The sequence below is a fragment of the Columba livia genome, chromosome 5, assembly GCF_036013475.1.
Source record: "Columba livia isolate bColLiv1 breed racing homer chromosome 5, bColLiv1.pat.W.v2, whole genome shotgun sequence".
Lineage (NCBI taxonomy): Eukaryota > Metazoa > Chordata > Aves > Columbiformes > Columbidae > Columba > Columba livia.
This window is the reverse complement of record NC_088606.1, coordinates 64,785,388-64,810,087: the sequence shown is the minus strand read 5'-3', so window position 1 is coordinate 64,810,087 and position 24,700 is coordinate 64,785,388. Positions and strand designations below refer to the sequence as shown.

The 24,700-nt window shown below is 37.5% G+C and overlaps 1 protein-coding gene across 3 annotated transcripts in view; it reads left to right on the top strand.

Annotated features, from left to right (window-relative positions):
• The window catches only part of PRMT3 (protein arginine methyltransferase 3), a 51,288-nt gene that overhangs the window by 22,542 nt on the left and 4,046 nt on the right, over positions 1 to 24,700 (top strand). For all 3 annotated transcript variants that reach the window (XM_065065506.1, XM_065065507.1, XM_065065508.1), the window contains 5 exons: positions 3,446 to 3,524; positions 7,898 to 8,085; positions 9,930 to 10,016; positions 19,436 to 19,486; positions 19,689 to 19,776. In XM_065065506.1, the coding sequence (XP_064921578.1) occupies positions 3,446 to 3,524; positions 7,898 to 8,085; positions 9,930 to 10,016; positions 19,436 to 19,486; positions 19,689 to 19,776 (493 nt within the window). The remainder of the gene's footprint in view (positions 1 to 3,445; positions 3,525 to 7,897; positions 8,086 to 9,929; positions 10,017 to 19,435; positions 19,487 to 19,688; positions 19,777 to 24,700) is intronic.

Sequence of the window (24,700 nt, the reverse complement as noted above, 5' to 3'; positions counted from 1 at the left end):
TGGGAGGGAGGCACAACGCTTATTCCTGCAGTGAGAGATTTCTTCTCAATGCTATCCTTACATGTTTTTTCCGCTCTACTAAAAATTCTGCTGATTCTTGCTATTGTGAACGTGCTGATACCACTTTTTGAAAAGGGTTCTTAATACATATGTGGCTTTCACTAGCAAATAGAAAATAAGTGAAGGCAAAACCAAGTTCCACTAAGGTATTTTATAGGAATGGGTAAGAGAAATGTACATGAAGAGGCATTTTTAATCTGAAGGCATTTGTGTTTTAAGCCAAGCATGTGTCTTTAATGCTTTCTACACAATCAGGTGTATTTTGAAATTCAATATTGTTCTTGTGTCTTGAAGCTTTTAAAGAGCTTGATCTCTTTCACTTCATGAAAAATACCATGATAAATACTGCAGTGCTAATGTTAAAAGAACTTCCTATGCTTACATGTTCATCTACTGGTAAACCGTTTGAATGTAGTTTTGAATTAAAATGAAAATAATTTTTAGAGTGCTGTAGTGTATTCGAATAACAGAGAAGAATTTTATAATGCAGGATATGAAGCCATCAAAGTTTTGTGAGCCTTGTGTAATTCTTTTACGAATGCAAAATACGGACGTAAGGAATGTGATGTGATGATTCTGCTGGATTCTAATTTGTCAGTAGATTCATGCACTTTAATAGGTGACTTCTTGGATGGACATGCCATAGAACAGACAGGTGCTTGGATGTAACTTGATAGTGCTGTGTATTTCTGTTCCTGTCCAAATCTGTTTCTATGCGTGTGGGGGTGTTTCTTGTTAGCTGGAGAACATAAATTAAATTTTGGAAAAAATAAATATAAGGAACTTCATGTTCATTTTGAGAAAGAAATGGCAAGCTTTTTAGTAGAAAATGTATGACGGCATAACGTTTAAGATGTGCTGTGAGAACCCATCACCTTTTATATGTCTTAGTTTCGCCACTAGCAAGATTGAATTATTAATATTCAGCTCACAGATTTGTATCCCGGAGATCCCTTTGCAGTAATTAATTTTGAGGATGCTAATGCAGGTTTAAGAAAAAACAAAGCCCCAAACTTTATTGGGGTAGAAGCATTAGTGCCCCACACCATCACAGGGAAAAGATGTTGGGTATATAATGCTCTTTCCACATAGCACCCCTACAGGTGAGGCACCCGCCTGTGAAATTACATTCTAAATTACACTACAGATGAGCACAGCACACTGAGCAAAACACTTTCATATAAGTAATAAATGACTTGATTCAGTCCCATTGACGGTTTATGTAACTTAAAGGAATGGTGTAATGAATGGGGGGGAAGATAGAACTGGGAGGGGGGTTGAGAACCAACAACACCAGAGTGGAAAGGTCAGGGAAAGAACGGTTAGATTCACACTGTATTTCTCATAAGAAGGTGTGTCTTCCAGCTGTATTTCTGACACTTGGTTGGCAGATGTGGCAGGTGATGGGCATTTCAGGCAGGAAGAAATAAGTGAAAAGCTGACCCATAAAAATGTCATTTTGTAACTTACTGATAACTGGTCTCAAGATATGTCCTAGAGGTCACATTTAAAACACTGTGAAAACAACTCATTTTCAGTCAGAAGCATCTGAAAAGAATTTTCACGGACCAAACATATTCTATTTTTAAAACTGCAAGAATAAGAATAATTAAAGAACGAACACTGTGGTTCCATTCTGTGCTTTTGGCTTGCTGTAGGCATATAAAATCATCTCTGCCTTATGCAATGGGAGCTCTTGGTCTTTTCAACTATTTTGCAAAGCTTACTAAAAGTCAAAGCAGTAGTCTTTATTCTGCGAATTACTCTACGGACTTCATACAAGTAAAGTGGAAGAACAGGCAATATTTGGAAGAAAGGAGCCCAATAGGGCGCTGTCCTGTTACCAGAAGAAAATGGCATTTCCATTATTTTCACTGTGCTTTTGTTGCATACATCATGCTTAGAGTTCCTGGTTTTCTAGCTTTGTTTTGAGTTCCGAAGGCCGCAAGGTGCGTGATGATGTTTATAAGCAATTCTAACCTGCAGTATTTTTTGTTGTAAGAGCCTGATGCAAAATAAACATCCAAGATGGCATAAACATGAAGTAAACGTAGTGTCTTAGCAGTGCAGTTCCCATGCAATGCTGTCTGTCTTCAGCAGTGGGGCATGATGATTTCAAAAATGAAGAAATAAATAAAATACCAATCCTTATAGATGGAAGTGTTGGAAAGATGAAGGAAAATTCTTCTTTGCTTTGTTTGGTTACTGCCAACTGGGCTTGTAGGACTGCAGGTCCAAAGTCTGGCCTCCCAGTTGTCTTTCTTTGTTCTTTCCTACTAGCAATCGGTGTATAAATCAAGCCATATGACTAAGCTCTGGTTGAAGCAAAATGAGAATTAGGATGCTAAGTGGAAATCCAAAATGTGTGCCTGTATGATTTGTCTTAATTGGTTTGATGTTGTAAACATGGGTATGTGGATGAAATGCTCTAATATTCAGCAAGAATAAGGTTCACGCTCAAACGTGGACAATAGGAAGGGTGTAAAAATCAGTAAATCAATAGGAAAACAAAGGGCTATATATCTCTTAGAAATTTTCAGTTTACTTAAAAGTACTTGAGAAACCAGATGTTTTATATAAAATACTAACTATGTAATACCGCTGTATGTGTTTTATCTCAGAAATGTTTAATTTTTTTTTTTCTCTTTTGAAAAGTGTCTGACTTGATTAAGTTTACAATAAGCTATTCTAAGCAACTAAAGCAGTATGATTAACCTGCTATAATATTAAGCCCAACACCAAAAAAACCTATGCAAATCTAGTTCTAACCATTTTTATCCTGAGAATAAGTTCAGGTGCTGCTAAATCATGTAGAACATCCAGAGAACTCGTGTCTTTGGTGTATGATTTATGTCCACCTGTCTTTGTGAGCATTGCCCAAGCTGGTGCAGGGCAAATGTGAAGAAAAGATGCAGTCTACTTGCTGTTTCTCTGACAATAATTTCAATATTACTTGCAGTTCTAAGTGGGAAGGGATTTTCTTGGTGGTTTGGTTTGTTTTGGTTTTTGTATAGAGCCTCAGAGTTATTACTAAAAAATCAATATGTACAGCTTTTCATTGGCTTGACATGAATTTTGTTTCTTTTGATGTTGTAGGACTCTTATGAGGTAATCATCATTATAGATGATTTATTGCCTATAGTTTATTAATCTAGAAGGTGCTACATAATTGCAGTTTAGGAAATTAAAGATTGTACTTTATGAAACTAAAGGTTTGAGGTGACAATGCTATTGTTGAGAAATTCACTGCCTGCTGGTTCTTATTGAGGTGTATGGGCGTATAAAGTCTTTTAAATTGTGTTGCCAAAGTCGATCTGTACATTGATTAAATAGGCTACGTAAGAAGCTTGATGATTTCTAAGTTCTTTCCCTTTTCTATAAACAGGGTTATTTCCTTCTCTTTGAGTCAATGCTGGATTCTGTCATCTATGCAAAGGACAAGTACCTGGCAGAGGGAGGCTCAGGTTGGTGCACATAATTCTTTTAATAAATTTAGCTCTGGGGGGAAACTAAATGAACTCGGAGACTTCGAATAAGCTATGCATGGATGAGAAAGTTGCCAGTCTAAATGAAAAATGTTTCCATTAGCATGAGCTTCAAGGCATTAATTTACTGTATGGGTAATAGAAGAACATTGGATATGGTATCAAGGTCTCAAGTTAATAGTATTTTTAAGAATAGAGGGGGTTATTTATTCTTAAGTACAGTCTAAATTTTTCCTCCCTGCTTTTTCCCACACATGTTGGCATTTGTTTTCCCTTCTCAGATGCCAGTTTCTGCGTAACTATGAACAGAGGATGATAAGTTCAATTCTGTAAGATGCGGCACTGAGTAAGCTACTATGAATTAGGGGAAAAATACATAGGATGTCTTTCTGGATGAGGGAAGTTGCATTGGGCAGGACGTAGTTTCAAACCCAAGAAGCCACATGAAATAACTAATGGAATCGCATTTTGTTCAGTGTATGCTGTGTATTGTTCAGTGTATTATGCTGTCCTGGTAGGACTATGTCCTTTTTCTTTGTGGTTGGAGCGTAGGGAAGTGACAGAACAAAAAGGTTTTATTTTGAAGTAGAGTTCTTTTATCCTTTTAAGTAGCTTAGGTAGCATCATCATACAGTGTCTAAACGCCTGTAAACATTTATTCCTCATGTGGTGCAGTTTTCTGCACGAGTTCTGCATATGTTTTATTCCTTGTGCTTAATTCCTTTGTCAGTATCGTATTTTATATTGACCTTTTCAATCGTAGTCATCAGTCTGGGGTTTTTTTTTCCCTCTTGTGCTAACCATGCACACAGTTAGTTTCACTACAGTGACTTAATGATTGGATTAATGACTATGTAACAGTGCTCGCTGCAGCGCTTCCCTTTGATTGCAGTGAGCCTTTGTATGCTACCGAGTGCAGCAGAAAAAGAGGGTTTTATGCAGTAGTTCAACATTCAGTCACAAAGTTGAATATATCAGCAAGAAATTACTGTTTATGTCTCAAAATATGTAGAAGCCACTTGAACAGTATGACAGAATAAGCTTTTTTATTTTCAGTAACACAGCATAGTCCAGCCAGATCTTGAACACCGTCGTGGTGTACTCTGTATTGGTATATGCTGATAATTTTACATTGCTGTATAATTAGTTTTGGGGACATCCCCTAAAATTGTTAAGGTATCCTTTTATGTTTAGCTGCTACCAAAGCCTTCTGAGAAGGACCAGAAATTGAGTATTTTAAAATGGAACGCTGTTTCCTTGAGATGCTTATAATGACTGCTTTTCTGCCAGCTTGTGTACCAGGTAAATGGCTGTGCCTGAGATTCCTGAGGAAGTTACTCAGGGGGCAAGATGGACATTCTGCGGGGTAGATGAATAGCAGCAGAACTGTGGGCACGTCCAAATTCACAGGAGCCAAAACTAAGAGCTCATTCGGAGGTGAAGTCCTACCGGAGAAGCTCCTGAATCTGCCATAAAACTTAATTTTGTCTCATGACACTTTTTACTATTGAGCCCAAGATCATTATTACAGGGACCATTTGAAAGCTGAGGAAAGCAATAGAAGCAGCTGCAATTTAGCCAGATCTTTTAGGGACTGAGCTGAGAACTGAATCCAAATGTCCGGATTTGTGTTCAGTCAGTCAGATCATCATTACTTCAATTTAGCCTATTGGCATGTTGAAGTGGATTATGCCAAGCTATCTAGGGTAATGTATACAGTATATAACAGCTTTATTTGGGAACATAAAATTCTGACTGTCCAGGACCCATCTGTTTGTTTAGCGCTGTTGCTTGGCTGAGTGTCGATATTTGCATACACTTGAGTGCAGTGCACATTGGTGAGGTGTGATAAGGAAGACATCATTCAAAATGTAATACTATTTGCTTGCTCACGTCAGAATGGTGATGGTATTCACGTGGAATTATTCGTGCATATCTGGAGGATTGCTGCCTTTACCCTTCAGCATCCTGGAGTTTTGTGAGGCATTGCTAAGGGCTGCAGGATTTCCCATCGTATTCTGTTCACCACGTGAGCTGTTACTAGTGACAGATGACTTGTGGGCACTGAGTCGAGAAGGACACAGATGGTCAAAACGATGAATCTGTGAGAGCATTGAGGAATATGTGCTTTTGTCCAATCAGCATTTTGTTCATTTCACCTGTGAGAAGGAATAATTATTAAATTCTAGGCTTAATCGGAAAAAAAATGACAAGTCTGTCAGGATTGCACAGGGAAGTGTTACAGGGTTGCAGAAAGAGCAGAGGATTTTCAGGGGGATTGAGGATAATGGGTGAAATGGCAAATGACATTTTAAGCAGATGCTTTTAGACATTTACAAAACTCTTGAGCGTTCAGATTATTTAGACTGATATTTAGATAAAATGCTCTACATTTCCAGGCAAACTTCCATGCAGCAGAGGTTTCTGGACATAAGTGGGGTTGTGAATCTGGACGTTAATGTATCACTAGTCATTTGCCTGGGCCGTCTTGCTGGAACACGCATTTCTTTTTGTGAAGTCTGAACAGACATTGTCTACTGTTTTGTTGCTATTGACAGGCTAAACTGAAAATGCAGATGCTCTTGTTGTCTGCTTCACACTGTCTTTTATTTTTTGGAGCATCAGTGGTGTCTCTTGAAGGTCTAAAACACTGGGAGGTAAAGCTGAACATAATGCAGTTGTCACAGTAATAAACAGCAATATGAAAGCTTTGAGAAATGGAAATCCCTTATTGATGGCTCCAGAAACTACTTACAAATCCTCCTACCACCAGATGTTAATGTTTGTGCATGTGACAGCTGTCAGGTGTGCAGGAACCAAATGATTTGTTTCAGTCAAGACAGTTTGAACACTTTCCTGTTCTGAATTCTCGTCAAACTGCCTTTTAACTGCTGAGTTAATTGTAGGCTGTTCCTGGAGAAACCTTCTGCTTTGAGTTCCTCATCTGCGAAGTACGGATGATGATAGTTTACCAGTGTGATTCCAATTTAAGCTTGCTGATATTTATGTATTTATTCTGTTTTAAACACTCAGAAAGCAAGAAACAGGAGGTGTGCTCATATTTTGCATAAACTAGTCATTCCAAATGTCTTTATATATAAAAAAAACTTCTTTAGAGAAGACTTCTTTATCATTAATATTTATAAGATTATTTCCTTTGGGCTATATCTACTCTCGCTGTATAAAAGGTTTAATTTCAACTTGGTGTTTTGGTCTTCAGTATTTTACAGTGTTATATGAATGATTTCTCCATACTCAGTTTTGATAAGCTACAGTCTCAAGCAGAGCTGAAGACAAAATTAATTTTACAGTTCAACAGATTTTGGGGAGGAAAAGAGAAACTCAGCTTCAGTTTTATTAAAACTGCCACATTCACGTATCAATAAAAAATACAATAAGGTGTTTATTAGTATGCACTTTTCTCTGAAGCCACATCAAGAATATGTGGCTTTAAATGCTTTAAAACTCTAAAAACAAAACATAGCAATTTCTTTGCGGAAAGACACCTAGCTAAATATAAATGGAGCTTCTCTTACTATTTAATAGTGCTGAAAACAGCTGTGTTCATAACAGCTGTTCCTTGTGTCTTTCCAATCAGATAGAGCTTTCCAAGAGCTTGATTGGCTTTCCTGTCGGCAGCTGTTAAAAAAACAAATGTTAGTCTTCCATTACTATTTGGAAAAGCTGTAAATAGGTGTGTGATCCAAAGATATTCTTAAATATTAGCTGTCACCCTAAAACTGGGCGGAGAATCTATGAGGAAGTTCTCTTGTGTTGTGTCATTCTGTACTCTTCAGATGCGGACACAGTGAGTATTCTTTTCCGGTACCCAGAAATAATTGTTTAGGTTGTAAGGCAAGTACCAACCAGAGCTGGTAAGAAACAGCAATAGAACTCTGGAGTAAGAATATTTGCTTTTTTCTGAAAATAAGGTCTTTTCACAGAGGTTTCTTGTTACTGCAAAGGCCTTACCTGAATTTTCCTTTGGGTGTCTGTCTACAGTTATTAAATACATTTTGGGTCAGTCTCTGTATAGAAGCCAGAATAGGATGTTCCGTATTATTTTCTTCAGACATCAAGTTTCCAGTCATTTCCTGGCAGTGGGATTCAGCTACAGAGATTTTTTTCAGGAACAGGAAATACTGTTATTAGAATGGTGTTGGAAAATCAAGTTCTAATGTCCAGTCTCCTCTGTGGACCAATGGGACTCCAGAAAATGATGTAGCAGAAAAAGTTAATTGTCCCTGAGCTGAAAAAAAGTTCTTTGTTCTTTTATGATGTTAATCACTGGAAGAGAAGTCTTCTTTCTGTGTGTCTGAAAGAAAATGTCACTGATCTGTTTGTTGTTACAGTTTATCCTGACATTTGCACCATTAGTCTAGTGGCTGTGGGGGATTTGAATAAGCATGCGGACAAGCTGCTGTTCTGGGAAGATGTGTATGGCTTTGACATGTCTTGCATGAAGAAGGCTGTGATTCCAGAAGCTGTTGTGGAGGTGCTGCATCCAAACACACTGATATCTACAGCCAGTGTCATCAAGGTACCATACGAGACCCTTCTCCAATTTTTAGTAGTCAGATTAGAAATTTCCCTTTTTTATTTATGGAGGGTTGGTGAAGAAATACACGCACACAAACTTTAGCACCTTCAAAATTGTACAGATACAATGAAGTTCCTGCTTATAAGACTGTAAAACTTGTATTAATAGATTGTTCTGTTCATGTACATCTTCTTTTTTATCCTTCTATCCTTTTTTATTTTATTTTTTATTCAGGATTCTTTATTCATAGATGATTAAGTCATTATAAATATGTCTTATGTTTTCTTCTGAGCTCGTTGACTAGACTCCCTCTAGAGTTAGTGAAGTAAAATTCCTAAGGACACCTATAATAAGTTGAGTGACTTTGGGGCTTACAAGTGTCTGTTTTCTTTGAGTGTAAGGATTAATTCAGTTGTTGAAATATGTGATTATAGGGAAGATAAATTCTACTTTTAGTGATTGAAGATGCACAAGACAGGTGCCGAGATTAAAAATCTGAGGCCATAATTGTTGGGCATCTGAGAGGTCAGACTGTGCAAAGAGTGAGACAAGCACTTTTCTGATTCAAGTGGAAGTGTAGTTGAATATTTTTTGCAAATAGGTCGCATTTGGTGTACAGAAAACGAACATGTAGTGTGCTCAAATTAACAGCTGCATGTGTAAGTTGAGCTCTATCAGTTCGTTAGGCAAACAAATAAATTAAAACAACATCTGGAAAGTGTTGATAACAATAACTATAGTTAAATTTGCTTGATGTAATCCACAAACTGCTGTCATTTTAGAAGGAAAATGCTTTACTGGTAATAGCATGTGTCCTTTTCTAATGTTACACCATCATGAGCAGTCGCTGTCCGACTCAGGTGTGTGTGCTTAGCAGAGTTTGTCATCATGCAGCATTTCACTGTTGTGCTTAATGGTTTTATACTCATTTGTTCTCAGTAACAATCATGATTTTTAATATAACCTCAAGTCAATGCATGAGCTCATTTGCTGGAGTTAACGGTACAAAGTAGTAAAATTAATGAGTTGAGCAACAGTGGCATTATAGGTAAATTGTTTTAGTCAATAGCCTTTCCACAGAACAAATGGATTGTATTTTTGAGGGAAAGTCTAAAAATGTTGCAATTTATCATATGATTATTGCAGAAGATACTTCAGTGTGTTTTCTCAGATTAGCTGCTGCTTGTTTTGAATAGTTTATAATGTAACTTTTCAGGAAGAAAACCATTCCATAAAGAAAGATGAGGCAACATAAAAATACTGATTAATAATCTACATGACACTTAATTTCTGCGGTATATGATTATCTTGGATAATGCATTTTAGCTGAGTATGTCAACTAAACTTCATACAGTGAAAAAATGGTGGTGAAATTTTTGTGAACAACTGAAAACCAAAGCTTATTGCTCTTTAAAAACTCTGAGTTTATTCATGTAGCTGAAGTGACTGGAGAAATTGTGGCCTTGTAAATGAATTGCTGCTGAGGGTATCGGTTTGGATGCCTGGGGAAGCTACTTAATCTCAGCAGTGGGCAGCTGTCGTCAAGAAAGTTACTCACGAAGAACTTTCTCGAACGTAGTGAGCCACTATATCTAGTTCCAAACTACTTCTAGTCAAAATGTCTGTTTACTGTGACATTTGGGGAAGAGGAGTTGTAGGTATTTTATCAGTGTGCACACAGGATTAGGTGTTTTTTACGTCTTTGCCCATTTTTGGAGAGCTGAATTAGTATTGCCCTAGGAGAACTGTCTTTTTATGGGAGCCACTGAACACCCTTCATCCAAAGAAAGATCTTAATTCTGTCGGTGACTGCTGAATTTAAATTGTATTATTCCTTTTGACAGCATATTGACTGTAATACTGCATCCACTCCAGACTTAGAATTCTCTTCAGATTTCACTCTGACCATTACAAGGAGCACAGAGTGTACGGTAAGACAATTTTAGTTTCTTCATCTATGGTCAGTATTGCCTTGGACTAATAGACATTTATTGAAGCTTCATTTATCATCGATTCTTGCCTTGAAACATTAATTTCTGCGGGACAGAGGTGTAAAATGAGCCCTTTTTGCAAAGAGATGGATGTAAAACTCCAGTAGTAGTGTTGTGGTATCATACAGGTGATGAGGAAAGTAATAGATAAGAAGCCTTAGCACTGAGCTTGTTCTGTTCTGTTCTCTAGCCCATTTTCTGAAATAAGAGTTTTCTGTTCAGACATGTTGCCATCATGCTCAAGAATGATGCATTTGCTATTCACACAAAAGCTTTTCCGAGTTTAGTAAAAAGAGTGGAAAACAAAATAGGTATGGGAAAGGTAGACTATAGCTCATGTAACAAACATATAGTAGGTCATATGGCAAACTGTTTCTCAGGCAGGGAAGTTAATTAATTTTACATGTGAAAACTGAGGGGGAACAAATAGATAATTAAAACCTGCATCTATTAAATCCCTGGTTGATAACCAGGGCATTTACTACATGTGTTTTATTTACTGGGTGGAAGTTGGTACTTTTACTTTATGTAAGTTAATATGACTTATATTCAAAACGACACTAATTCTAGAAAGGCTGTGGAATTTGATTGAAGAGGAGTTGTAATTACAGCAAACACAAGCATATTCATCTTACAGACTGTACTGCACTGAATGAAGAATCTCCAGCGAATCTGTCATCTCACTCAAGTATTATTCAGCTGTCAAACACTAGTCAATATAGAAAGGAAGGAAAGAAAACAAGTTTTCAGTCTGAGCTTTAGAATTAAATGAAAACTCAGTACTGGGGCATCTTTCAAACACTTATTTAAATTTGTGCCTACATTGCTCAATATGAATTCACATAAATACACATTTATTTTGCTGCTTTTCTTCTTGCTCATTCAGTATCTGCTAGCTATGAGAAAACAGAGGAAAACACTGAGGTTTGGATTAATGAAAAACACCCCCTATTTTTTTCTGCAAGTGCTCATGCAATTTACGTTGTGTGTTTTGTGTTCCATTTTTGAAGCATATGTCAAGGAAGATAGCTAAATATTTGTGTTTAACATAATTCATGTAAGGGTGTGACTTCTGAAATAAAGATGCTATTAATGTATTTAAAGCTAAAGCAAATCAGATATTCCACCATGAATATTTAGAAATGTTTAGACTGGTACCTATGTGAGGATAACTGTTTGCTGTGATGATGCGCAGCTTGCTTTCTTTGTTGGAATCAAATAGAAGGACTTTTGTAGCATTATCATTAGATAGGGCAGTTGAGATAAAGATTAGGTACAGATGAGAAAGTCTGGTGGCGATTCAGGTTAAAGTAGTGGATTATATTTTTAAACACTAATAATAAGCAAAGGCAGGATGACCGAATTTTTACAGATTTTATGATTGCCGTAATACGCTTCTACATTCAACATCAGTTATAAATGCTTTCTACCAATTTATTGAAGTATCCTCCTCAAATTTGACAGAAGTTTGTAGTAGGCTCTGAGATCTGTAGTAAAACCTGAAATTTTTGTAGTCTGGTGTGTTGTGATACTTCACCTGAGAGTTCCATGCTTAGCTTTATGTAAGTCACAGCATATACAGAATCAAGTCCATAGGGGTAATTGTAGCTAATTTTTAATATATTGTGTTAAGTCAGCTGCAGCTGGTTCATTTGGCTTTTGTGTGTGTATATGAAGAAGAGATGCAGGCTTCCTCTGATACAAAAAATATGTTACTATATAATGTAAAAATCTTGGATACCTACACAAAACAACATAGTACTTCATTTTTGGCTGGGTCTGCCTGTTAGTTGATGCTGCTGCGTTTGCCACCACTTCTGCGCTATAACAGGATGCATAAGAATCTGTTCGTGTTATAAACTGAAGGTTTCACCTGTGTGTAACTTCAAGAATTGTTATTAGCGTTAGTAGCTGTATACAAATACTTCATGATTATTTGTCAGTGATCACCAAATTAAGACACAGTAACCTCTTGGGTTTTATTAAATGGAAATCTTTAATTTTCATTGTGCAGTCATAATAAAATCTCCTGCCTTTAGTTGTCATGGAATCATATAATAATTCTAGTTGCCTCAGGGCAGGGTCAGCTTTGATTTCAGACAAAGTTCCAGTGCAGCCCTGCATTGATTTTCTTAATGTGGCCACTTTGGAATAACTGATTAGTTAAACAGAAATCTTTACAAAATCTTGGCGATCTTTTTGATGTTTGGGTAGAGCAAAGTAGCTTATTTTGTAAATACTGTTTTCCCTAGCACTGAACCTTTATGATAACTTGATTTCTGTTCTATGATATCATTGACTTATAAATCAAGATGTACACCTGCATTTTATGATATCCTGGGAGAAGGGGAGGGAGCTGGGAGAAGAGCAGTGTTTCTGAAATTTTTCAGTGAATGCAGCTTCTAAAAAATGATCAGGACTCTGTAAAGTATTTTGCACTTCATCATTTAGGTTTATTGACACTTTGAGTGAAATTTCTACTCTTTCGATGATGGATTGTACAAGTTTAGTTGGGGGTTGACAGTTCATCCATCATATCAGGCTGCCTAACCTTGCAGTAAATGAACAATAAAAGTCCATTATTTATATTGGGAATTTTTGAGGAGATGCTTTAAGATTGCAATTTGTCCTTTGAAAATAATATTTGATGGTTTTCTTGTTTGCATCTGTGTTTTGTTGTTTTGCTGGCTTCTGGGTTTTTTTGCCCAAAAAGAGAAATCTGCTTACATGTCCCAAAATTCTGTCTTTTTGTGCATGGCTCTCCTGATTTTTGCATTTTTAAAATATGAATGTTTTAAAAAAATTACTTTTTTTTTACAAAAAAATATATTTCAGAGTAATAGCAATCTGGAAATCCATTCTTATCTGCTTATATGTGTCAGGGGTTTTTAGCTCACAACCTGAGCAGCTTTTTCTCAGCCCTTTCTGTGCCGTAAAAGTGTGAAAACAGATTTGGTTGTCTTATTCCTAACATTGCCATCAACAGCAAAGCAACTTCAGAGTAGCGTTGCCATCAGAACTTTGACTCCTTCTATTAAGTGGTCTGTCCTCAACAACCAAACAAGCGGAAAGTTTGGGTGCACGGTGAGATGTTAGTTGTTTTGTGGTTCCTGTTGCAGATCAACTCCTAGTTTACACCGTGTCATTGGGTGGTGGGGAGTGGGGTTTCCATGCTGCTTCTTTCCGAGGCACTGCATGGGTGGAGGGGATTACGTGGTGGACATCATAGAATCATTTGGAAAAGATCTTTAAGATCATGGAGTCCAACCGTTAACCTAACACTGCCAAGTTCACCACTAAACCATGTCCCTAAGAACCTCATCTATGGGTCTTTCTAAACCCCTCCAGGGATGATGACTCCACCACTGCCCTGGGCAGCCTGTTCCGGTGCATCACAACCCTTCCAGTGAAGAAGTTTTCCCTAATATCCATTCTGAACCTTCACTGGTGCAACCTGGAGCCATTTCCTCTTGTCCTATCACTTGTTACTTGGGAGAAGAGACCAACCCCCTCCATGCTCCAACCAGTTGTAGACGGTGATAAGATCTCCCCTCAGCTCCTGTTCTCCAGGCTGAAACCCCAGGTGTGACAAAAAACCCCAGCCTAGCAGAGTATTAAGTCATGCTCGTAACAGATCAACCCGATGCCTCTCTGTAAGTTCATCTTAAGTTTATCGCAGATGATCGGGTAATACATTTTTGTATGTGTTATATATACAGCATATCCTTAAGATAAACACTTAATGCTCTAAATAGGTTTCTCTTCTAGGTGTTCAAGTAATTAGAAAAGTCTTCAAGAAAAAGAAATCCTAATAAAGCTGAGAAATACAGAAATATTGAGCAAAAATAAATACATTAAATGTGCTGCTTAGCTTTGCAGAAGTTTTTTGGAGGTGCGGGGAAGCCGAGGTTTTTCTCAGAGCACATGTTCTTTCTGTTGATTTTTCCCTCCTGTGGTTTGCCACCAGTTAGTATCTTTTAGGATTATGCTTGTTTATCATTATTTTAGCTTTCAAGGGTTGAAGATTTTCAAAGCATTAAATGGTTGCATGGGATCATTATATGAAATTGTTTCAAAGCACTTGTGGTGCAAGTTGACTTGATTTCATTCTTACGACGATAATGGCCAAAAATAAATGTAATTAGCTTGTGAAAGTGCGTTTCCCTGGTAAAGAGCTAGGGTTTGTCACTGTTGATTTTAATGAGACATCTGGCTAATATCAGTTAGTAAACGCTGCTAAGAAAATATTCTATTAATTGTATTCTGAGTTGATCACTGTGTGAGCTTTTGACATAAAATATAATGGTGATTACCCTCGGTGTAGAAATCAATTGACAAACTTTCTCTTTTGTTTGCCAGCGTTTCCCCTGTGAGTCCATCAAGGTTGATCTTTCCTCGCTGAATAACAATATCCCCTGGGAGGAAAATGGCAGTAGCTCTTCATTGCTCCCAGGAGATCTTGTCACAGAGCAGGGGATGTGTATAAAAAGTGGGGGGGAGGAAGGGGGTGAAAGAAGGATAATGAACCAGAGGACGTGACTGATGTATTAAAATGTTTAGGAAGGAAAAAAGAAGTTGAGTTGACTAGAGAAAATCATTTTGAAAAGGGAAAGTCTTCGCTTGTTAAAATCTTTGTACATGTTAGGCAGTTTTATTTCTTAATGTCCAATCATCCACTTGGGAGCCAACAATAAGTATTATCATCTAAGTCTTTAATTCTAGTCTTAGGTGCGAAACTAAATTTTTTAAGCTAAAAGTTGGAAATCTGGCTTTGGGTACCACTGTTAAACAGAAATCAGACATTCAAGGTGTGCTTAAAGGAAAGACTACTCTATCATGTTACAAAGCAAGATTTATTATTTTGATCTATTTGGCTATTGGTAGCTTCCCCTCCAGTGATCTCCAGATTCTTATTCTTTTTAAAGCACAAAATAGTTGGGTTTTAATAGTGAGGGGTTTCTTTGTGATAAAAGCGCAGCAACTCTGCCGCGTGGGTGACAAACATTCCATCTCCATGCTTGGGTAAACTCCATCAAAAGCACATTATCTCCCACTTCTGTGGCCAGCTGTCTAATTGTATTTGTTGTAGCCACTCACTGCTGGAACATGATACTAGTGAAGAGCAAGAATGATAAATTACTCACTGTAGGTGATAGCGATGATGATAATTTTTAATTTCCTTGTTCCTAAGTGAATTGGTAAGGTTGCCTTTGTGAGTTCTCATAAGGAGTTGAGCAGTCTCATTTGTTTTATCCTGTTAAAATGCCGCATGTAGAGACAGCCATTTTCTTTAGAAAAAAAAGTCTTAGTATTCACATATACTGGAATTAAAATTTAGTCTTCTCTTCCCCTTTCACCTAAGTACTCAAAGTGGAAGAGTATAAATAAGGAATATGTCCTAAAATTCATCTATTACATATGTTTAAGCTTTTTGTATCTTATTTTACTTAGTACATGTTATGTGAATAAATGGGGGAAAAAATAGGCTCAAGTTATCTGGGAGGCAAGAAAAATTTATTGAAGACAAGTGAATCTTACTGGAAAGAAGTGCTGCTTTTATAGTTCTTGTTGTATCAGTGATGGATTAAGACCTTAAGCTACTCTACAGGAACTCTTCATCAAACCCCATTTTTGACAAAATGGCATAGAAGATAGTGGCTGCTGTTGTAACTTTAGAAATGTTTTATTCTTAGTTGTTGACTGAACCCTTTGTTGACCCTTCCAGGATACTGCTCTGCAGTCTCAGTAATGCACATCTAGTCTTAAATATTCCCTTAGTTCTTTATTTAACCTTATTAGTTCCCTTGGGAGATATGGAGACTTTGATCTGGGGTTGGAGATTCTGTCCCCATAGTCCTGCTTTTCTCCTGACCATTGATTTGAGGCCAGGAAGAATAATATTTCTGCAGTTTCCTAATATTTAACATCCTTTGAGGCTAGAACATGTGTCAGGCTAGAGTTACAGTTATTTGTTACCAGTTTAGAAGTCATTAATTGTGTTTTCCTCTTTTCCTCTTCCACAGTATTTGAGAGGCTGGTGCTTGAAAGGTTCTTCCAGAGAAGGTTTACATCTTGCTGATTAGTCATTGGTGAAGTTGTAAATGAGCTGTCAAAGGTGGAGCAAAAAGATGTGGAAAAACCACAATGGAGGAAATAACTGTTCTTATGCTTAAAATAAAACAAAACAGAGACAGAGAGACTAAGGCAGCAGTTGTAAAGCATCATCTGGAATTTATGGGGGAATTATTTGTTTGTTCCTTTTCCTTAGTTTGCCTTCTCATAAAAAAAATGACACCTTTAATAAAAATCTGGCCAGCTCCGTATTCCATATTTATATGCTTGTGTCTGTGATTGCTTCTAGCATGCCACTTGGGAATCATTTTTTTCCCTTATGTTTTGTTTTTAGCTGCATATTAAATGTTACCAGAAGAAGAGAAGACTTACCCTTACTTCACACTGTAAATGTTGGAAATGTTTGTCTTTGGAATGTTGCGTATTTAACAGAAGTTTGTGATTGACTGTTATAGCTGCTGCGATTTGTGGTGATGTTCAAAAGAGAAATGAAAGGAAAATGTTTTGGACTTCACTTTTTACAGAGTTATTTCACTGAAATGTACTTAAACATAGAAGATACGTATTGTGCTTTTCAGCGTAAAACCACCAACAGATAATAAATTTTTTAAAAAGTAAGATGTAAGAGAAGGTATAAATTCCTAAAAAGACGATAGTAACTGAAACCACAATTTTATGGCTAGTTTTGTATGATCAGGTTATTTCAACTTTGATCTGTGTAGGTTTTTAGATTAGTGAAATTTGTTTTCAAATATACAGGGCTAGTGATTGTAGATAAAACTGTAGAAAGCGTCATCTGCCTGTACTTCACTTCTGCCTTTTTTCTTTTTCTTTCTTTTCCCAGTATGTTAACATGGGAAACCAGATCATTTATGTAGTGGTGCAAGGCTTAGACCCTTAAGGGTGGGCTCTATTATGGTTTGGTTTAGGGTTTTTTAGCGCTTTCACTTGGGAGTATTGACATAGGCTTCTTAACTGCAGTCAGAGATTTTAGTTTTTCATGGCTTTTTCAAGGAAGATTTCCTAGGTCTTCATGGAAAACCAGAAATTCTAATATTCATGTCCAGCTTTTCACAAAAGATCAAAAGGAGAAATCACTAGAACTGTGATGAAGCTTTGAATCCTCCAATACTTTGCCAGTGACATGGCAAAGAAAACTTTGTGTTAGAGATGTGGTGTCATTGACTGATTTTTATTTCCTCAGGGCAGTATGTAGGGTGTTTCTGCTGCTTCTTGCTTCCAAGTTTATAGATAATTACATCCACCTTAACTATGGTATATGTGCTTGGAGCTTCTAACTTTCTGCTCCAAAATGTAGCTTGACTGTCTCATATTCTCTGTAGGCCAATCTTTTTTCCCTCAGTTCTTCACGTATTTTTGTCGTCTCAGCCTTGTTTTCCCTTCTTCAGTAATCATATCCTAAGTCTTACTTGTAAACATATCAACAGTATTGACCTGATGATTGAAAAATATTTGTATGACTTAGTGGGTCTCTGACTAATGTCTAGAAAAGATTGCGCATCAATAACAGTAGTCTGGGTCAAAAAAGCTTTGTCAAAACCTTCTCAGTCTTTACTCAAAAAGGCATATTAGAGACAAGGCTGTAATTCACTTGGGAATGAGATACTCAGCATTGAGTGATAGGACTTCACTAAGGGGATGGAAGAGTCACAGTTTCCAGCGTCTGTTCCTCATTTGTCACAAAGGTCCCTCAGTGTCTCCTTGGTGTTTTGTTTTGTTTTTTTGAAGAATATTTGCCCACATCGGAATGTGGAACTTTCCAGGCTCCTCTGGAGTGCCAGTAGCTTAAAAGCTGACACAGGCGCATTAACACAAACTTACATGCTGTAAGACATTGTATTCACCACTGCCTTAGTGAAATCTGCTCTGGATTTAGACTACAGAAGAAAAATACCAGAATGGTTTATCAACCATTCAGATCACATATTTCATAAAGATAAAACCCTGTGCCATTCAGTTTTTCACATTAATTTTGTAAGTACGTGTGACTTTTTCCATCACAATCCATCTCTCGGTGAATATGAAGGACAAGCTACGGAACTTGTCCTTTGTAACTATTCAAAACAACCCACTTCCTAGGCTTAGACCAGGAGAGAAACACTGGTGCTGTGAGAGAAAGGTTATGATCAGTTGTTTGCAGTGAATTTTCATGCCGTGGGCTTGCCATCACCGAATTTGTGTGCATTGTGTTTGAATGTACAACAGCTGACATGAGGAGAATTCCCCTCCTGCTGCCAGAGGGACAGAAAGTCCTCAGCTTCTGTATTTAGAGTTCCTCAAAAGCTCTATTCTGGGTCCTTTCTCCAGGCTGTCATGTAACAGAGAAGCGTAAGTGCCTTGGGCCCACCATCTTGATTTGCTTTAGCCTTTTCCTAGGAGACAGTAGAAAGCAAATAAAGGTGAACGTGAACAGGATTTCAGAGGAGAAACTATGGCGTTGATGGTCTTCTATGAGCATCTTCCAGTCCTTTATTTGAATTTGAATTTCTGGGACTCTCACAAGGCTTTTTTGTATAACTAATAGTGTTGATATACTCTTTTGTGTGTGAACATTTTGGTTTTCTTTTCCTCTTCAAGCTGAAAGAAAAGTCCCGCTAGTGAATTATGCGCTGAAGAGAGAGGTTCTTTGAGGTTAAGAGTAGGATGGCAGGGGGGACAGAAGAAGGAATCCTATGGAGAATTACTATTAGACACTATTAACTGCTGAAAAGGCCAGCGTGAGGTATTTGTGAATCTTTTTCCTTATCTGTGTGTGTACTAGAGGAAGAAAAATATTAATAATCCCTGCCCGGTTATGCTCTGCCTCTGTTCACAGGCAGCTTTTATGGAAAATGATGTTCGTCCATGCAAAGAGTGAACACAGTGTGCAGGATCCCTCTGTATTTAGAGTCATGGGAGCCGTAGAGGACAGGGACTGAATTTTATGCTTGTGGGTTTGCACATCTGCAAGTCTGTTTCCTCACATGTTATTCTGGTTGCAGTTAGGGTACATCGGTTATTTTGGAAACTCAGACTAAAATTGGATATGTCATAAATGCAGTTACAGTGGGCTGGATATTCTCAAGTAGAACTAAGGTGTGATGGCAGCTTATTTTTTTGTCTTGGCATTTCTAGGATGCTTGAACTCACAAATCTAAGCTTGTTCCTATTGTTAAGGGCTTGAAAAGAAGTAGAAATCCCAATAAATGTATATATTAATGATGAACTTTTTCTTGAGTGCCACTATAACTCCTTTATCATATTTGTATTTTCCTCTTTTTTTATAGGCAGTTGCTGGTTATTTTGATATATTTTTCGAGAAGAACTGTCACAACAAGGTAAGTATTTGGAGTTACCCTAATCTCTCAGACATTTTTAAAACACGTATTTTTGAATCTTATTCTGCCTCAAGGTGTTTGGCAGTGAGTCTTTTTTTTCTCTAGCAAACACTTCACGTGCATGTGTGTTTGGTAATTGATTGATGTGATGTGATATCAAAAATGTTGTTCTTAATCAAACTCTTGAACTCTTCCATTGCAGGTCTTGTTTTCAACTGGTCCCCTGTGTGCCAAAACACACTGGAAACAGACAATATTTCTCCTGGAGAAACCAATGCCTGTAGAAGCAGGTATATTTAAATTCAGTTGTGGTGCAACAATGGCTGTGTTACACTGCTGTTATCATTAAATTCAAATCTTAAATAAGAATGACATTAAGTGTTGAAAAATTATGAATGTACCTTGGTGAAAGCAGCCTTTACACTCAATCACTTTCACAGTTGCCCCTTCTAGCTATCAGCCGTGACAACTTTTTACCAGGAGTTTCTTTCATAAAGGTACTATGGTCTGTGTTATCTGACAAATTGTTTCTCTCTTTCATGCGTTGACTTTATAGTCTTAAATAATTTTTATTTGCATATTCTCGGGTCCTGTCACTTCTTAGGTGCACATATGCATTAGTGCATTTGTACTCGGCTTGTGTTGAGTTTCTTCTTCTAGATAAGGCTGGCCAAGGTCTCCTTGCCACAACTCATTAAATTTCAATGTCATAGAGTGCAAAGTGTATTTTTTTGAAGTGCAGTGACATTTGTTAGAATATGCACATTATTTAATATTACATAGATCATTTGACATTTACCAAATGTGTGAAATTAGTGGGAGATGTGCCTGGCTCTAGAACTCAAGCCTGGGTGCAGTGACCTTCTGAAGGCAGCTGCAGAAACAGTGTGCTTTAAAGCAGTGAACACAACCTAGCTGATTTTCAAGATCACTTTTGCTGTAACTCCTTCCTTTCTCTTTATTAGCTCATATTTCTTAAAATTATTCCTGTAACAAATCTTTTTCCAGCTATGCTTCTCTTTTCTTTCTACCTGCCGTGTTCTCTTCGTAATTATTTAAGATCCCTTTTCCCATCCTTTTACCCATTCTGTCTGGTTTTATATTTTATATAAAACTACCACTTTAATCTAGGATTCTCTGCCTGTTATTTCTGGTATTAGAGAAGATTCTGAGATAAACTTCTGATGTCATTTCCTCTTCCTTTGTAATCCCAGTTTTCACTTCTGTGCAATATTTGTTGTCATTAATGCCATAAGCCCATCAGGGCAGAAGGTGGTTCCTCAAACTTACACAGTAGTGTTGCTTAATTTAAGTGATTTTGTTTGTTTGTTTGTTTGGGGTTTTTTGTATTTATTTTTAAACCATTCTCTCTGACTTGGGTCCTTCTCCTTCATTGTTCCAAAACTCTTGTTTCTTCAAGACATCTTACTATAAGTACAGATTTCCACGTTTTCCATTTTTTCATATTGTGGGTGTTTTTCCTTTGTAAAACTAGTGGCTCAAATATTCATCTTGGTAATTTTGTAGTTCAATGTATTCTTTGATTTTTTTCAGTCTTTCACTTTCCATTTCAGCAGGTAAACAAACTGCTCAAACTTCTTTTGCAATGTATGTAAAATTGTGCTTCCAGGTCTTTCTCATCTGTCACACATTAATGAATTAGCACTGCTTGTGACTATTTTACCTCGCGTTGTTTCTGCCGGACGTGTTGGATGAGCTCCACTCCAAATGTACTCAGCCTTTGGGGAAAATTCCTTCAAATGGACTTTTCTTAATGCAAGTTAACTGAAGGAAAAAGTAACTATATTATATTAAACATGTTTGTATCATTTGAAGGCTTCAGCCTTTATGCTCATCCCTGTGTTTACCAATATTCATCAATCCTCTGTATAAATTCTTAGAATAAGAAATGTACATATGACACTGGGAAACACAATGAAGACGACCTGCTTGTGACTAAATGTATTCATAGAACCATTTTTTGGTTGGAAAAGACCTATTAGATCATCGGGTCCAACCGTAAACCTGACACTGCCAAGTCCACTAAACCATGTCCCTAAGAAACTCGTCCATGTGTCTTTTAAACCCCTCCAGGGATGGTGATTTAAGCACTTCCCTGGGCAGCCTGTTCCAATGCCTGACAATGCTTTCCGTGAAAAAAGTTTTTCCTAATATCCAATGTAAATACCCCCAGATCCTTTTCCACCAGGCAGTTTTCCAGCCACTCTTCCCCAGCCTTTAGCGCTGCCTGGGGTTGTTGTGACCCAAGTGCAAGACCAGCACTTGGCCTTGTTCAGCCTCAGACAGTTGGCCTCAGTCCATTGATCCAGCCGGTCCAGATCCCTCTGTAGAGCCTTCCCACCCCCCAGGAGATCAACACTCCCACCCAACTTGGTGTTGTCTGCAAGATTGAGTCAGGACAAACTCCTTTCATAGTAAATACCGGAAAATAAAAATATTATTTGAGTCTTGCAATAATCTGGCCAGTGTACCCATGGTGATATTTGCTTTCACTACTTTAATAGGTTGTGAAAGAGGAATGTGGTGGCATAAAATATATTTAAAATGTTTTCTTGTTTAGAAAGCTTTTTTCAAGCAGGACAGTGTGTGTTGTCTGGGGTTTTTTTCCCCGGTGAAGAAAAATGGTTCCCTCACTTTTCTAATTCTCAGTAAAATAAGAAAGCTGTCTTAAAGTCTCTATCAGATGGTTTGTAGCTTCTGGGAATATGCCTGAAGTGGTTATAAAGCACTGATTGTATTTGGATTTGCTCTGTAAAAGAGGTTGAGCTTACAGATATCTGAACCTGCTGGGTATTTAACAGGGAAAGGCTCCTTTATGCCACGGCAGAATTGTTTTGTTCTGCAGTGTGAACTAGCTTATTTTCTCAGCTGTTTGATACCAGGTTATGCGTTGTAAAAATAGATCTATTTTCTCAGCCGTAAAAAAGACTGAATGTTTTGATCTCTGTTCTAGTAATAACAGAATCAAGCCCTTACAAGGCAAAAGATGGGGCTTGCAACTAATCCTCTGTCCTTTGCCGTCCGTGCCGCATCCTGTGCTGGGTGTGCAACCTTTGCAAATTCTCTGGGATGAAATGGATGAAATGGGAGAGGTTTCCCTTAGGTCCAAAGATCTGGAGAGTGAGACAATAAAAGTTACACCTAATTAGTCCTTCTGATTTGCCACTGAGTTTGTTCTTGATACCTAACTATGGTAGACAACTTTGTATATCGTTTTAATGGCTAGTTTATGTTGATTTGGTTTAGAGTTAATGCGAGAGTGGGGGATAATCTTTTATTACTTAGGTATTCTGAAAAGGTGGTTTTCCTTCTCACAGACTGTGATGAGAGACTTGAAGCTGATATACAATGAAGTAAAACAAAATAGTGTCAGCATGTTGAATATGCTTTAACTGCTTAGCAAGCAGTCAAATTGAAGAAACTGGGGAAAAAAAGCCAGACAATATTTTATCGCCATAAAAACTGGGTTTTCTTAGACAAAAGAGTATTGTATTGTAGACTCCCTACAGAGCAGAAAGCGTCACTTAGAAGCCCTTTTAATCACTTTTGAAAATGAAAATTGAGAGGCCAAAGTAGTATCTTTTTCTTATTCATGGTCTAAACATAAGTCTTTTCCTTTTGTTATTTGTTGAAATATTCCTTCTAAGATTCTTAAACAAAAAATTGTATACAGAATAATCATCCTTATTTGGTTGTCTCAAGCTTTTACTAAATAAATAAAATGCTTGCAAATATTATTTTAAAGGGCCCACAGAATCTTTTCTGTAGTGGTGCGTTAAGTTAAAACCCAGATCTGTAGGCAATCAAATTCTATTAGCAATAAACCGGCATATTGTCGGCATTTTGTGTTCTTGATATTGCCTGGCAGTGGAAATAAAACCTTGATTTGTTTTCTTTGGTGCTAAAAGGGGCCAGCACAGCAAAACCGAAGCAGAACTCCCATGACTAGGCCCCTGTAAAATCCTTGATTATCTTTAACTCCCCAGTCTCTATAATTGGGTAGCTGTGAATTTACAAACTGAAAAATGGTAATTTGTCTACCTACAGAGCTTTGTTAAAAATGGGAAAACAACACTGGCACAATTAATTTGTCTGAATGTTTTGATCTTATATGGAAATACTTCAGTATTGTGTATCCCAGATGGATAATTTGGTTCCTAATTGAGGTTTTAGTGTCTGTTTTGCCTCTCTACAGCTGCAACATGATGTCTATGGAATGCTGTCACTTGTTTACTTACAAGTGATACCTCCAAAAATGATGCTAGCTTTTAAAATTTAGTAGTTGTTAAAACTTGAATGTTGTGGTCACACTTTAATCTTGCGTGTCCTATGCTGCACCTTTTGAAATCTGCAGTTTAAAATCATCCTGCTGACTTTCCAGAAACATTTCTAAGTGCATATTTCAGGCACTAAATGGAGATAATCTCTTTCCGTGGCTGTTTTATGTCATTGGAAGATAACAGAAGTTCTGTATCTAGACGGGAAAACTTGGATGGACTTCTTGTGCTGTTCTGTGTGCTCCCCCTTTGCAAGTTGCAGCCGCAAGGTGATATGGATCATACAGCAACAGCAATTTATTTTTTTCAGAACTGCTGAGAAAGAAAGATTGGGACACAGCTATACAGTGTAGGATCTCTATTACTTAAACTGGTGAATTAAGACTAGTTCTAGGTGAGTGAGTTTGGCTTCTGCAGCTATACATTTTGGAGGACCATGTATCTGCTCTTTCCTGTTCCCTGTGGCGACTATTTCTGGTGCCTGAGCTATCTTTGGAATCTCAGACACTTGCAGGGTGTGCGTGTTGTCTTAAGCAGCCATACAAGGTTGTCTCACCTTACTCAACAGCCTAGTTTGTCTTGGGGAGTCAAAACATCCAATTTGGTACAAAAACTCCTCAGAGAATGTACTCAGAGCATGAAAGGGAAGGACAGAACCTCAACATAGATTCAGAAGAGGCCAAACAGTGATTCAACAGGAGTTGGCAAACAGCTGCTTAGTTTATAAAAGCAACCAGCCAGTGGAAGAAGGATGTCTCAAATGCTTTTGGTCCTACCACAGACGATTTCTGTCTCTCATTGTTCTTTTTTGTTTTCAGAAGATAGATGGTATTTGGAAACTACTTTCTAGCCAGGTCTTCCAGAGTAATGCTTTTGAGACTTGTTTTTGGGGTTTGTTTGTTTTTTGGTTACATGC